At 44.3% G+C, this 14,562-nt stretch overlaps 1 protein-coding gene and 1 pseudogene across 4 annotated transcripts in view; both read right to left on the bottom strand.

Moving 5' to 3' along the window:
• DIP2C (disco interacting protein 2 homolog C) overlaps positions 1–8,334 on the bottom strand; it is a 516,114-nt gene extending 507,780 nt beyond the window's left edge. For all 4 annotated transcript variants that reach the window (XM_006111894.3, XM_006111897.3, XM_006111900.3 and 1 more), the window contains exon 1: positions 7,836–8,334. In XM_006111894.3, coding sequence (XP_006111956.1) covers positions 7,836–7,920 — 85 coding nt within the window. In that variant the 5' untranslated portion in view covers positions 7,921–8,334. The remainder of the gene's footprint in view (positions 1–7,835) is intronic.
• A 4,790-nt stretch (positions 8,335–13,124) lies between these two features.
• On the bottom strand, positions 13,125–13,288 carry LOC112546600 (U2 spliceosomal RNA; annotated as a pseudogene).
• Positions 13,289–14,562: the final 1,274 nt, after the last annotated feature.

Raw genomic sequence — 14,562 nt, 5'->3', positions numbered from 1 at the left:
ATGTCATTAATTCATCTCTCCCAGAAGTGGCAGCCAGGTCAGGGGAAGAATTCCATCAACACAGGTGTGTTCTACATTGAGGTTAGGTCAACCTAACTAAAATGTTCCAGGTGTGAAACTTGAGAGCCCTGAGTAATGTAGCTAACTCATTTTGATGTGTAGACCATGCTTCCCTACATTCCTCTGTCCCCTCCCCCACACGTTGAGCTACAAAAACTTTAAGGTACCTAATGATGTCCCTTTGGAAAAAACATTTATCTTTCTAGTACCCTCCACTCCCATTATACTTGTGCTTTATACAGAATGAAATTTTTTTTAATTATTGTTTTTCTGAAGATCACTTAATTGAATGGAGATTTAACCTATGCTTCCCTTGATATAAAGGAGTAAATGGAGTTACGAGGGTCCGACTGATTCTAAAATATGGAAGAACAGTTTTAGATGTGGGCTAGACTAGCACAAAGGAGGTATATTGAAGAAGAAGAAGAATGCAAAGTTTTATAGTTTGGCAGAGGAAAGTAATATTACTTCTGGACTGTGCACAGAAACAGAGACATGCAATATGTAGTGTCAGAAAGGCCAGATGCTCACTCCCATTTATTCTTGTTATAAATAAATTGCTTGCTGGCAGCTTTAGCAACAAAACAATGCTCCTTAGGCAATTTTCACACGTCCTTGAGAAGAGAAGCAGTGGTGTTTCTGTTGTGTAACACAGTCCTGATAATCTGAATGATCTATCAAGTGTAACACTTCACCATAGACTGTTGCTCATCTAAAGCTGCAAATAATGGTATATTTACAGCATACTTTCGGGAGAGCTGCTTTGAGGAAAATACTCAGAATCTGCATAATATGTTTTATGGGACATTAAAATGCATTTCAACTGAATGAGTAGCCGCACACTAGTGCTATTAGGGAAATCCCAGTGATGCATCAACATGCATTAAAAGTCCTGAGTTCAGATAGCAAAGCAAAGCCAAATAACACTACATGTAACAAATATTAAAGCTCCGATTCCTATGCTTGAAATGAATGTTAACTAACGAGTGAATCTGGCTACATTTATAAAACAATCAGACCTCTTCTCGCAAACACTAGTGCACTGTCCAGCACAACTACTGATGACAAGAGCTTCACCTTAAGGAACAGCAAGTGTCCTGACAGGGCTGGAAGACTTGCATGTTGAATCATTTTTAATGTAAGTTTTTAGCCTTCACAGCTGCAGAGAAAAGACTGAAAACACAACCCAAGTACACTGCAAAGACTCAAAAACCAAAATGCAAATATAAAGTAGTCAAAATGTTTATTTTTAAAAAGTCTTAATTTTTAAGACAAACTCATGTTTTTTAATTACTTGGGGCTGGCAATGCTGAGTTACTTTAGATCCCATTGGACAGGTTGGTTGTATCCATTTGCTAGAGTACCATCTCTTGAAGAATGAATTAAAACAAAAGCATTATTATGTCCCCAAATTCATACAGGTATGATAGTTATTCAGGTTTCCACAGTCTGAACCTGCTAAACTGGTACAGGGTCAGCAGGCTAGTCGCATACTTAAATACTAACTAAAGTTCCCTGGCCTCAACCCAATGAGTATATCCAGACATGTAGGTTTACTGCTTTTAGTCTCCATGGTAGATCCTGACAGCTCCATCTCCCATCTGAAAGCTCTTTATTTTTGCTGGCTGTTGTATTCTAATATATGAAGCCACTGCTTTCCTATCCTGAAGGAAGCATTGTATAGTAACAATCACAAACAGAAGAGATGGCGGTGGGAGAGCACAGAGCCCTACAAACAAGAAATTAATTTGCAACCTGGGCCAAACAATAGCCTAATAAATCCAAACAATAATGGACATAATGGGGCCAATGGACATAACTAAAACTGAGGACCAAATTAATCAGGTGAATGCATGACCAGACACACTGAGAATCAATTCATAAAACATTTTATGGAAAATATTCCTTGGGGAAAGGTTCATACACAAAAACTCCATGCTTCATATTGTTAAAAGGAAGGAAGAAAGAAACTAATGAGTACAACATATAGGCTACGTCTACACTGGCCACAATTTCCGGAAAAGCCATGCAAATTAGGTAAGTCAGGATAGGGAAATCCACGGGGGATTTAAATATCCCCTGCGGATTTAAACAAACATGTCCGCCGCTTTTTTTCCGGCTTGGGGAAAAGCCGGAAAAAAAGCGTCTAGACTGGCGCGATCCTCCTGAATAAAGCCCTTTTCCGGAGGATCTCTTATTCCTACTTCCTACTTTGAAGTAGGAATAAGAGATCCTCCGGAAAAGGGCTTTATTCCGGAGGATCGCGCCAGTCTAGACGCTTTTTTCCGGCTTTTCCCCAAGCCGGAAAAAAAGCAGCGGACATGTTTATTTAAATCCACGGGGGATATTCAAATCCCCCGCGGATTTCCCTATCCTGACTTACCTGATTTGCATGGCTTTTCTGGAAATTGTGGCCAGTGTAGACGTAGCCATACTGTAGTGAGAATAGTTTCTGAACAGAATGTTTTTCACATTTTCCATGTGGTGTCTGTGGTTCCTTAAGCCTTTCTATGAGGTTATCTGACATTTGGATACAATAATGGAAGAAATTTAAAGCATATTTTCCCAATTAATTTAGGATCAGGAAGTAATTTAAAGGGCAATGTAATCCTGGGTACCCTTATATTAAGGCCAAAAAAAGAGGCATTTCTACAGCAATTCTTTTTAATTCATAGGAGCTTTTAAGAAATGGATGGCTCTTAATTTTGATATTTTATAATGTAAACATGTTTACAGAACACTTATTACTATTACATCAGATCATCAGTTAACAGAAAATAAGGGGATTTATCTAATTCCCTCCAGTAATATGTTATACATGGTTAGAAAACTAAAGGCTCATAAAATTGCCAACAGATTTAAAGAACTACTGCTGTGAACTATTGCATCAGCCCAGAAGAGCTGTAGTTCACCAGCTATGCAAGCACCCGTCCCTCCAGTGGAAACTACTACTGAGCTTCACAGAACAAGCAGATAATCTGCCAGTGTACATGCACATGCAGTGTACAGGTCTTAGAAACTATCAGATTGAATGTTGATACAAGACTCACTACCTACCTAAAACACTTTCACAAACCATTGTTTTGCATTTCAGAGATACACTAATATTTCTCCCTGCTCCAAAACCAAGGAAAAACATCATAGTAAAATACATACTAAAGCCTTAGATCAAACATAAAATTACACCTTGACACTTAATATTAAAGTGGACTTTAATCTTTAAGTGATGAATTTACAGTACACACATATGTATTTCACCTTCTCTCATGGGTTTAAACTTCAGGCATACACTATACAGTTTTTGCAGGTTTTTGCTTACATTCTTTAGACTCTGGCCATACCACTTTGAAATCAAAGGTGAGGAACCTAAGGCCCGGGGACCAGATCCAGCCACTGAGGCTTGGGGCTCCCTCGCCCTCCCTCCCCCGCATTGCGTAGCCTGCACTGGCACTCTAGCCATCCTGCCATCCTCCTGTGGGGCTGGAGCACACAAAAACTATTAGCCTGGTCCCTCCCAGGGTCTGGTGTGCAAGGAGAATGTGGGGAGTTTCTCATTCTCAGTCAGGTGCCACATCAGTGAAGGTTTGGGTTTTGTTATTGGGGGAGGGGTTGTTTTGCTTGTTTGGGGGGCGGGGCGGCTTCTCACGTGTGTGCAGCCCCAGACTGATTGTTCTGAGAGTCAGTGGCCCTCGACCCAAAAAAAGATTCCCTACCCCTGTTTTAAATCATATTAAGAAAAGTAACATGATCTGAAAACTAGTGAATTTACACCCGTATTACCTTTTTTAAAACCCTTAACTGTATTTTTTTTTTAAATAATCATTTTCAGACTTCACCAGAGTTAAGACAGTCATCAGTGGAAATGTGGACACTGATTGCTGCAGATGTTTGTTCAGCCTTCCCTGGCAATCACAACACAACCCCTACAAACTCAACACTTTCAGAATGGACATTTCCTCTTCACAGAATAATGCACGGCAGTCTCAACATCTGGACAAAAGTCACAGGACACTACTCTATCTTGTCCCATACACTGCCCATTATGCCTGAACTGGTTTATGGGGAAGGTACAATAGTGTAATTACCTGGCAGATAGTGTGATCACCCAGTCTACACCCAGTCTACACCATTGAATTCAATGAGACTTTGCATGAAGTAAGGCACAACCTAGCTTGAGTAAGGAGATCAGAATCTCTTTTTAAATTAAAATGTATTGCCCCGTCCTCACCCCAAAAAAAGCTGAAAGACACTGAGATTGTAAGATACATACATTGTCTTATGTGCTTGTGACACAACACTGCTCTCCCACTCTCAGTGAGACTAACACATATGAAGTTTTGCCATGTGCATAAATACTAGCAGGACTGAGCCAATCTTTTGTACATATTGGTTACAACACATAAGAAGAGGTCTTTAGCTCTAGAATAAGAAACCACAAAACAGTCAATGGCTCTCTTCTTTCCACAATGCAGCAGTTTTCATCTAGAAGTTGTCCAAAAGCCTCTGGTGCCCACAAATGTGTTTTGCACTAAAGGACAGGTGCACCAGGAATCCTAAAATGTACTGGTACAACTTACAGTTATAAGACTCACAGCTTGTGGATGTGTCAACACTGTGTTGCTAGACAGACACACTAAAACATTACATAAGCACAAGCAAGCTATTCATTCATTTCACACAATCAACATCTCTACAACAGTTTTCTTCCATAAGCCCTCATTCAGGAAAGCACTTAAGCAATTAAGTTAAGCTCATCTTTAAGGCCCACTGTCCATCAGACTTAAGCACTTGCAGAAAGTTATACTGGTCTTAAGTGCTGTCCTGAATCTGGATACTCTCCCACATTTCCTGACACTAGACATTCACATAACATACAGACACACCTGGGCATCATAACAGCAACACACATTAAGCCATATCTCCACTTTCTACATTGGAGATCAATCTTTGACATTCGAATTAGCAGCTCTAGTAAGGACCCTCTACATCAAACTCTGAGAGTGTCCCTGGTCAGCACAGGTTCTCCTTCTCCTCGCAAACGCTCCCATGGACCTCCAACTGTGGAGACAGTGCCACGCTTGGCTTAAAGTATGTCAACTCCAGCTATGCTATTTACATAGTTTGGAGTTGCATACCTTAGGCCAACCTTTTAGGTCTAGTATAGACCTGGCCTAAGACCCTGCTCCTGCAAACACGTGACATATGTGCTTAACTTTACCATTGTCAGCAGTTTTACTAATTTTAATAGAATTGTTCAAAGTAGTAAAGTACACACATAAATGTTTGTGGGATAAGGACCTAGCAATGCAAAATTGTCCTGAAAACTATTTAAAGTACTCTGCTAGCGCAATAAGGACATTACCAATCGTAGATATCTACAACTATACCTTCTGAAATTAGCGATCATATTGTATATAGAGATATATCTACCTTGGAAATTATAGGCATAGGTCAAAAGTTTCAAATGTGAATGCCTAAAGTCAACAAATGAGTGGCTTAATTTTCAGAGATGAACACCTGCAATCACCATTAGTCACTTAACGTAAACTACTTTTTTAAAGTGAAGTCACCTCAGTGACGCTCAGTCTCCTTTTCCTCCCCCTCCCCAATATTAAACCATTTCTGTATTTGGGTTCCAAAATAGAGGAGGATGTTGGCCATCCTGTCTACTAAGAGGTAGGTGGAGTGGCACAAAGAAAGAGATTGTCAGTGGTCTATGTTGACTCCATCTGTAACTCCAGTGAAGTAAACAATTACACCAGGGATGAAGCTGGACTAAAGTGTGTACAATTGCCTAATTGCTATTGTGCTTCCTCAAACAATTTACTGAATTATGCTAAGTACACCAACACTCTATTCTCCACCACCGAAATATGACATTCACAGGGAAGCTATATTCATGGATTATAGAATACGGAAAATACAGTATACATTACATTTATTATTGTGCTGTTGATAAATAGATTATACTGTATATGAACACAGCAACACCTCTGCATGTAGCCAGAATGCTGGTTATCCAGCATACTTTAGTATATAAACAGTCAATTTTTCCTTTTCCTATTAGCAAGATAAGAGCAATCAAGCACAGCTGACTGAAATAAAAAGCAATGTTGCTTTTTAACCTCCCAATGTTTCAAGATTTTAGGTCACTGAAAAAAGATACAGGACTTAGAGCCAAGCACAGAGCCACAAACAATTCCAGTAGCTCATTCTCCTGCTCACCCTGAAAGCGTTAAAAGGAAAATACGATGTCAACATCAGCTCCTCCCTGCTGATGAAATTGGCATGAGTGCTTTACTTTCTGGCGACAAGCCCTTCTAAAACCGTTACAAAAAATGAAGTTCGATATATTGAGCTATTCCAACGACTAATTTGAGACATGGTGGGTTATTTTTCCCCCTTCTGTTCAGCGTCATTTTAACAGCCTTCAGAGGTAGATGAACGTTAATTGTCTTTTACACGAGAGAGGGACCAACCAACCGTTAGCAGAATTTTACTCCTGGACACAGCAAAAGCTGGCGTTTGCAGCCAGAAATACTCTTTTCCCCGGTGAGGAATACATGAGATACAAATTACAGATTTAGTGTAACATTTGAGCACATGAACTCGTTAGTAGCCAACCAATAAGTAATCGTGATACAAAATAATCATTCAGTACATGTTACTTAACCCAATCTGACACGCATCAAAACGTGAAGTTAGAGTATGCCTGGTGAAGAGTTTAGTCTCTTCAATTTATTCTCCAAATCCGAGGAACAATATCTGAGAATTACACTGACATCCTTCCCAAACAGGGAATCCATGGAGCATCCAAACAGACCAAACCAGAAAATGAGCCCAAGGCTCGCAATTAAACAGAAAAGTCGTTTAACATTTATTTAATCTGATATCCTTGTTTCCCCTAAACAATTAACTTTTTTAAAATAAACCTTCCTAGAGTTTATTATTTTGCTGCAATTGTTTTAAATGTTGTCATGATGCATGGACTGTACAGCAAGCCCCTGTTCAAATAGGTTTTGTACCGAAGTATATGGCAGATTTCTGTAATACTGCATTTTCTTGGCAGGACAGGAATCACTGCAAGCCCAGCCCTTAAGATTTTTCCATCTTCCGTAATAAAACATGCAACACTGGAACAGCAAATCCTGCTGCCAAAGCCCCCTCTTCCATCTCCACCAACACTGTGGCAGGAGAGGCAGCAAGAAGAGGAGGAGGAGGAGGGGAATTTACAGTCAGAAAAAAATTACACAGCCTCAGAAAAAGGTAGTGGAGAAAAGGGGCAGGAAAAAAAGAGACAACAGGCGCCATCAGGAATTAAGAGAGAAAACAAAAGCAACCACAGAAAAAATATTAAATGGACCAGTGTCCCGAGAAACTGAAAATGCAGCAAATTCCTCGTCAAGAGTCACAAGGAGAAAGAGGGGGGAAAATCAACCCCGTGTTCTGTGGGATTTTTTTCCCATTTCTTAGGCTGTGTCACATGCCAGGAGAAACTGACACTCACAGGAAACATTTGTACCAAGCCAAATACACCCAGATGAGGACACAAAGCTGGGGACGAGAGGTTACACGCTGCAGTGGAGGAGACAATCAACCTTCTAGGGACACCTCCCCCCCATGGAAGTGTCACTCCCCCCACCCCGTTCTCCTCCTAGCCTACTGCTCCCACCACCTTGGAGCTGCAGGCAGCCGTGGGGCTGAATCCCCTCGGGTCTCCCGGCGGGCGGGCGGGGCCGGGGTAGGCATTGGGGGGACGACCAGGAATCATTTACCTTCCGATAATTCCAGCTCCAGCTCCGCCAGCCTGGCTCTCACCTCCAGAGGCAGGGACATGCTCTCAAGGCTGCGGTCCGCCATGCTCGAGCCAAGGAGATTTTCTCTCCCCTCCTCTCTCGCTCGCTCTTTGTTTGCAACCGAAAAGGGGGGACGGTGGGCGGCTCGCGCTGGATGCCAGAGTCCTCGCGCGGTCTCAGCGGTGCATACGGCAGGCAGCCCGCGCGCAGGGATGGGGTGGAGGGATTGCAGAGATTGCTCCTCGCCTCGCCTCCTTCCCTCGCCGCTTCCTTCAGGGGAGCCCCGCCATGGCCGCCGCCGCCCGCCGCTCGCAGCCCCTCGGCACCGGGGATCGGTCTAGCCCGGCTCCCCCCCCCACCCCCCGCCCGCCGGGTGCAACCCGCCGGGCGACTCCTGCACGGCGCGCCCAGGCTCCGCGCGATCCGGCTGGGCTCCGGCGGGCGCTCGAGCCTGCTGCTGCGGGTGGAACTGCGGCGCGGCTGCCGCGGCCAGCGAGAGCGGCTGTCACACGCACGTGACCCGCCGGGTGCAGCGGCCCCCGCGCGCCCCTAGGGGGTGCGCTCGAGCCCCCCGCGCGGAATGGAACGCGCCCCGGGGGCGCCGCTAGCGCGCGGCGACCAACGCGGGAGGCTGCGGCTGGTCAATCGCTGGGCTTGTTGGCTGCGCTGCCCCGTAAGCGCTGGGAAGCCTGTGGGGGCCCTGCTCCAAAAACCTCGCCGGTTGGGTTCGGTTTCCGCAGCATGTTGTGGCGTACACGGTTCTTGTCTGCCTGGCGTTTGTTTGCAGGGTGTCGCACTGATGGGTATTGAGGTGCTCGCCCTGTGTGCGGTGCCCTATACTGACGCAAGGCCCTGGGCAGCCCGCTCTTCTGTAGAGATGATCAGCTCCAGAATAGGGCATCATGGGCTCATGTTCCTATGTGTCTTTCACACCCTTTTCTTGCTCTCCTCTCTGAATCACAGGCCTGGAAGGAACCTCAAGGGGTCATCTAGCTCCATCCCCTGCACTCAGGGCAGGACTAAGTAGCCCATTCCTTGAGCGATGTCTGGCTAACCTGCTCTTTAAAAAGCCCCAGTGATGGAGATTCCACCACTTCCATAGGCAATTTATTCCAGCACTTAACCACCCTGACAGGAAGTTTTTCCCAAAGGTGAAAATAAGCCACTGTAGGTAGTGGACCTTGCTTGCAGGGAGGCTCGGTGGGTGGGGCTGTACTGGAGCAGGCCGCTGCTCCAGTCCACATGGCCACCACCAGTTAACTGCTTACGGGTAACCAGTTAATGTGTTAACTTTTTACATTTCGGCTGCATTCAGACTGGTAAGTTTTTCCACAAAAGCAGCTGCTTTTGTGGAAAAACTTGCTAGCTGTCTACACTGGCCACTTGAATTTCCGCAAAAACACTGACGATCTCATGTAAGATTGTCGGTGTTCTTGCGGAAATACTATGCTGCTCCCGTTCGGGCAAAAGCCCTCTTGCGCAAATGCTTTTGCGCAAGAGGGCCAGTGTAGACAACGTGGTATTGTTTTGCGCAAAGAAGCCCTGATCGCGAAAATGGCAATCGGGGCTTTCTTGTGCAAAACCGCGTCTAGATTGGCACGGACGCTTTTCCGCAAAAGTGCTTTTCCGTTAAAAGCATTTGTGGAAAATCATGCCAGTCTAGACGTAGCCTTCAATTTTACACACAGAGCTATTCCAGAATAACTATTCTGAATATTCCTTAACAACAGTTTTTGGACAATCTGGTTCCAGAGTTGCAGAGGTACTTTCACCTACATTAAGTTTCATGTGTGGACAAGCCCTAATTCTTACATCTTTTATAATGCTCTTTAACTTCCAAGTGCTTTACAAAATAGTCTTCACACTGTGAGCTAGGTATTGTCATCCCATTTAAAGGAAGTGAGGAACACAGAGTCCTATGTCCAGAAAAGGCATCAGTATGTTGTAGGAAGATCTTTTTCCAGTGTTGCCCATATAACCTGTGAGAAGGTTGTGTGCTTTAGAACCTCCCTAGCAGAGACAATGTTCAACTCAGAAGGTCTCTTGAATATTTGGAATGACAGTATAAGAACCTAGCAGGTGAAAACAAACCTCCACAGCTGCCAATAATTTACCCAATTCAACTTCAGAGACAGAAATAGTACTCAGATGTCCTGAATTTCATTTTCTAACTCTGATCAACTGAGCAACTTTCTGCATATTTTGATATGTTCATTTTGAACTACATTTTCCTAAACCAAAAAATAAACAGTGAGTACACTTTAGTGAAAACATATGTGTGTGTCTATGTGTGTTTATATATACCCCATTGGTTGGAAATGGGTCTAACCTCAGTTATGCTCTTTGTTGTTACATTTAGGTCTGTGGTCACCAACTGGTCAATCACAATCAATTGGTAAATTCTGGATAGTCTCATACAGTCTGTCTACACACAATTTTTATTTTGGGAGAAGTATGCAAATAGCACTGCGCATTTGCATACTTCCTCCAGGTTTGTTTGTTTGGTTTTTTTTTTTTTTTTTTTTTGGAAGACGTTCTTCCACTATTTACCCGTGTCTACACGCAGCTGAATTTCTAAATAAACCCCTATTTCAAAAGACCCCGGTAAACCTCATTGTAGGAGGAATAAGGGGTCTTTCGAAATAGAGGTTTATTTTGAAATTCGGTTGTGTATAGATGCAGGTAAATACCGGAAGAATGTCTTCCATTAAAAAAAAAACCCCGGAGGAACTATGCAAATGCACAGCGCTATTTGCATCCTTCTCCCAAAATAAAAATTGTGTGTAGACATTCATAGTCTATTGTGATTTCCAGGTCTGCCCCTAAGCCTAAGGCATCCTATTGCTCAAAGCGACCCCTGTGCATGGGAGGAAAGGAGGGGAGGAGTCCCGGTACACTACTCCTGCATGCATGCATTTCCCTCCCCTCCCCACCTGCTCCCATTGGGCAGGAACAGAGAACTTGGTCCATTGGGACCTGATATGGGTGGTGCCAGTAGAGAGGTGCAGCACTTTGGCCCCTTCTGGGTGTGGCATGGGAGCCAAGCAGCAGCCACCTCTGGTAAGATCAGCCTGATAGGAGGTCACACCCCAATTCCTGGTGCCCTACCCGCTCCTGCACCCTTAGTCCCAGCCATGAACTGCCTCTCAAAGCTGGCACCCTGTACTGTTTCCTGAATCTCAACACTCTGACCACTCTTACACTCAAACTCTTTCCCAAAGCATACACCCATCACGCCTCCTCGCCTCCTATCACACAACCTTCTGCCCCACACACATCTTCGAGTCCCCCTCCTACACTAGAGACCTCTTGTCCCCAGCCCAAAGCCCACACCCATTCTTGAATCCCAACACTCGTTTCCAACCTGGTGAAAGTGAGTGAGGGTGGGGGTCAGTGAGTGATTGAGGTTGGGGGAGGGGGAGGAGATGGATGGGGCTGGGGTTCCAGAAAATGTGGGGTAGATCCTGGATTGCCCTTAAATTCAAAAAGTGATCCTGGCCATAAGAAGGTTGGAGACCGCTGATTCAGGTGATAGCGTGTCCATTCTTTTCCCTCACAAATCATGACTTTCATTTTGAATCTAGAGAAGCTGAAAGGTGGCATACTATGTGTATGTGTTATTTTTTTTAAAAAAAGGTTGCAAAGTATTCTTATTATAAGGATGACAGGTAACAATTAAAATACAAAGATAAAATACAAAGCAGTGCTTTCCTTCCATCTGTCAGGGATGGTGTAGACGGAGCTTGGTCCTGCCTTCAGGGCGGGGGGCTGGACTCGATGACCTCTCGAGGTCCCTTCCAGTCCTATTATTCTATGATTCTATGATTCTATTCCTCTCTCTATTTTTATTAAATTGGGGGGTTCTAAACTTTTTTCCCCTGAAGTCCCCCGATGCTGCTGCACTAGGCACACTTAACACTTCTCGAAGAAAATTATTCATTTTAATTTATTACATATGTATAGACTATAACACTGTAAAGAAACAATGTACATATTTCCTTTTCATTTTAATATAAACAATTATGCAATATGCATGCAAAGATACACTTCAAAATCTCTTTAAAAACAGTTTTAGTAAAATTACACTTAAAAAAATGTTCAGAGCAAACTGTGGTGTTCAAATCAGGGATGTTAAAATGTGTTTATTCAAGTAAACATATAACTACTGAAAATTTCAGACGTTACACCGTTACCTGGAGGAGGGATGTCAAATTGCAGGTAACTGACTAATCGAATACTCAATGCATTTTGCATCAACTATTCAGCTAGTCAATAGGGCATCCCCATCTTTGAAGCATAGAACCAACCTTAGGACTGTTGCTACACTTTAAAGGTGAAAGTGCCAGGTGGAGCCCGGGGTCTGCTGGAGACTCCCCACTGACCCCAGGCTCTGTGCAGCACTGCTGCTATGAAATGCTGGGGGAGCCCAGCGTCAAGCTCCTCCCGGCATTTCAAAGCGGCAGCGCCACATGGAGCCTGGGATCATTTGGGGGACTCCCCAGCTGATCCCAGGCTCCACGCAGCACTGCCACTTTGAAGTACCCCCTTCTTTCCTTGCCCCTTGCTGCCTCTTTCTGATAGAGGCAGCAAAGTGGGGGAGCAACTAGTCGACAAGCATTTGCTTATCAGATAGTCGATCAGTCCTTCATATCCCTAGGAGGAAATGCATGCAGGGAGCTGGCTTTTAAGTCAGCTCCCCGTGAGCACTGGCTCCTGCCTCTTCCCCCTTCCCAGCACACTGCTGCCTCTAGGCTCACCAGTTACATGCATGCCCTCCCATGCTCCCATGGTTACATGCATGCCCTCCCATGCTGCTGTCTCTGATACAGAGGCATAATTGCAGGGGAGGTGGCTCCTTGGGAGCCGGTGGACACAGGGACCTGGCTTAAAAGCCAGTTCCCTGAAACACCAGCTTCCACCCACTCCTCCATGCTGCTGTCCCTGATAGAGACATCAGCACTGGGGGAAGGGAGACACTGTGTGTAACCATGCATGTTAACTGATAAGCCCAGGCTCATTGGTTAACCATGTAGACGTTACACTTTCACATCCCTGGTTCAAATATGGAAAACACAGTTTTGTATAAAAGAAGATAAGATTACATGAGTCACATGGAGTTAAAAATTTACTAAGAGCTTGACTGGAGAATGCAGTTGTGTGCACCAGTGGACTATCCAGGATTGCCATTTGGAAACCTCTGCATTAAACCAGTTGCTGTGTTCCAATAAGCATGTACAACATCCTCAGTACTTTTTCTCTCCTTCCTCTAAGGAGTTTCTGGAGGCACTTTGTGGAAAGGAAGGAACAAGCTGCTAGACCATCGTCTAGTTCAAAAATCTATGTAATGTACCATCCCTAGAGAGATGATGTGTCAGACATTAAACTGATAATAATAGATACTGCACTTGTTACTCTAAAGGCCAAGAAGTGATCATTCTCAATGTGAAGCCTTGATTTAGAAGAGCGCATTGGTTCCAACCCTCCCATTTAAGTCAGTAGCAGCAAAATCAAAGAACATAGGAATTCTGTTGAAAGAGCAAAGGGTAAGCTTTAGAATATGTCTGTAGCAGGGAATTTTACAAAGATTCTCACCAGGCTATTGCTAGTTCAGGTGAATTGGAGTCAGCATTGGTGGGAGCTGTAGTGTGCACATGGTGTTGGTGGCTTCTGGTGTTATCCCACTCTCTTGTTTAGTTGATAGTAAAAGCAATCCTGGACTCTGGGAGCTAGCGCCCCCTTCCCCCCCCCCCCCCCCCACACACACACACTGATGTTAACAATAGTTCAATTGAATTAACAGTGGAACTGGGGGGAATATTTTTGTAAAATTCAGTAGTGTTGACAGGGCTTTATTAGACGACCATATCTAGACAAGGAGCACTTTGTCAGTATAGATACTTTAACAGCAACAAACTCCCATGTGCAGCTTATACAGGCAAAATGGAGTCATCCTGAGCAAAGCAAGTTCTACTGGCAAATGCACAGAACTGGAGCTGCACTAAAGGCTTTTGCTGACTCTGCTATCTCGATCAGGGATCACTCCTTTTCACACGCCTGACAAAGATAGCTATGCAAGCCAAAGTATGTGCTGTAGACATGATCTTAGATGATGGATCCTTTAATTTCATTTGCAGCTATTTGTTTAGTCATCGAATACTCTAATTTCTATTAACCATTCCCATGCCGCTCCTTAATGCAGTGCAAAACCAGAGCCATCTGTTCAGGTCCTCTTTAGCAGGCCCATTACTTTTTACAGCATGACAATACATATGCCATATGGGATGGTGCAAAAGCCTTTCCACTGGATCTGTGCTATATAGGGTAATGTTTTTGTCTTCCATGCAATGACTCCTGAGTGATACCAACACAGATACTCAAAATCCTACATCTGCTCTTTCTTGTTTCAGTTGGGTTAGGATGTAGCTCAGGGGTGGGCAATAATTTTTGGTGGGGGGCCATGTCAAGATTTTGGTAAGTGGTCAAGAGCTACACTTTTCTGTGGAGGGGGGTGGAGGGTCTAGTGTTGAGGTTGGGTGCAGAAGGGCTCACAGGATAAGGGACTGGGGTGCCGGAGACCATGTGCGGTCTGAGTGTGTTTGGGTGAAGGAGAGGGTTGTGACCTGGGTCAAGAGATTGGGATGTAGGATCAGGGAGGGGGTGTGGATGCAGGAGAGGATTCTGGCTTGGGGGAGGGGTGTAGAAGGAG

The sequence above is a fragment of the Pelodiscus sinensis genome, chromosome 2, assembly GCF_049634645.1.
Source record: "Pelodiscus sinensis isolate JC-2024 chromosome 2, ASM4963464v1, whole genome shotgun sequence".
Taxonomy (NCBI): Eukaryota; Metazoa; Chordata; order Testudines; family Trionychidae; genus Pelodiscus; species Pelodiscus sinensis.
This window is presented reverse-complemented; position numbering and strand designations above follow the sequence as displayed.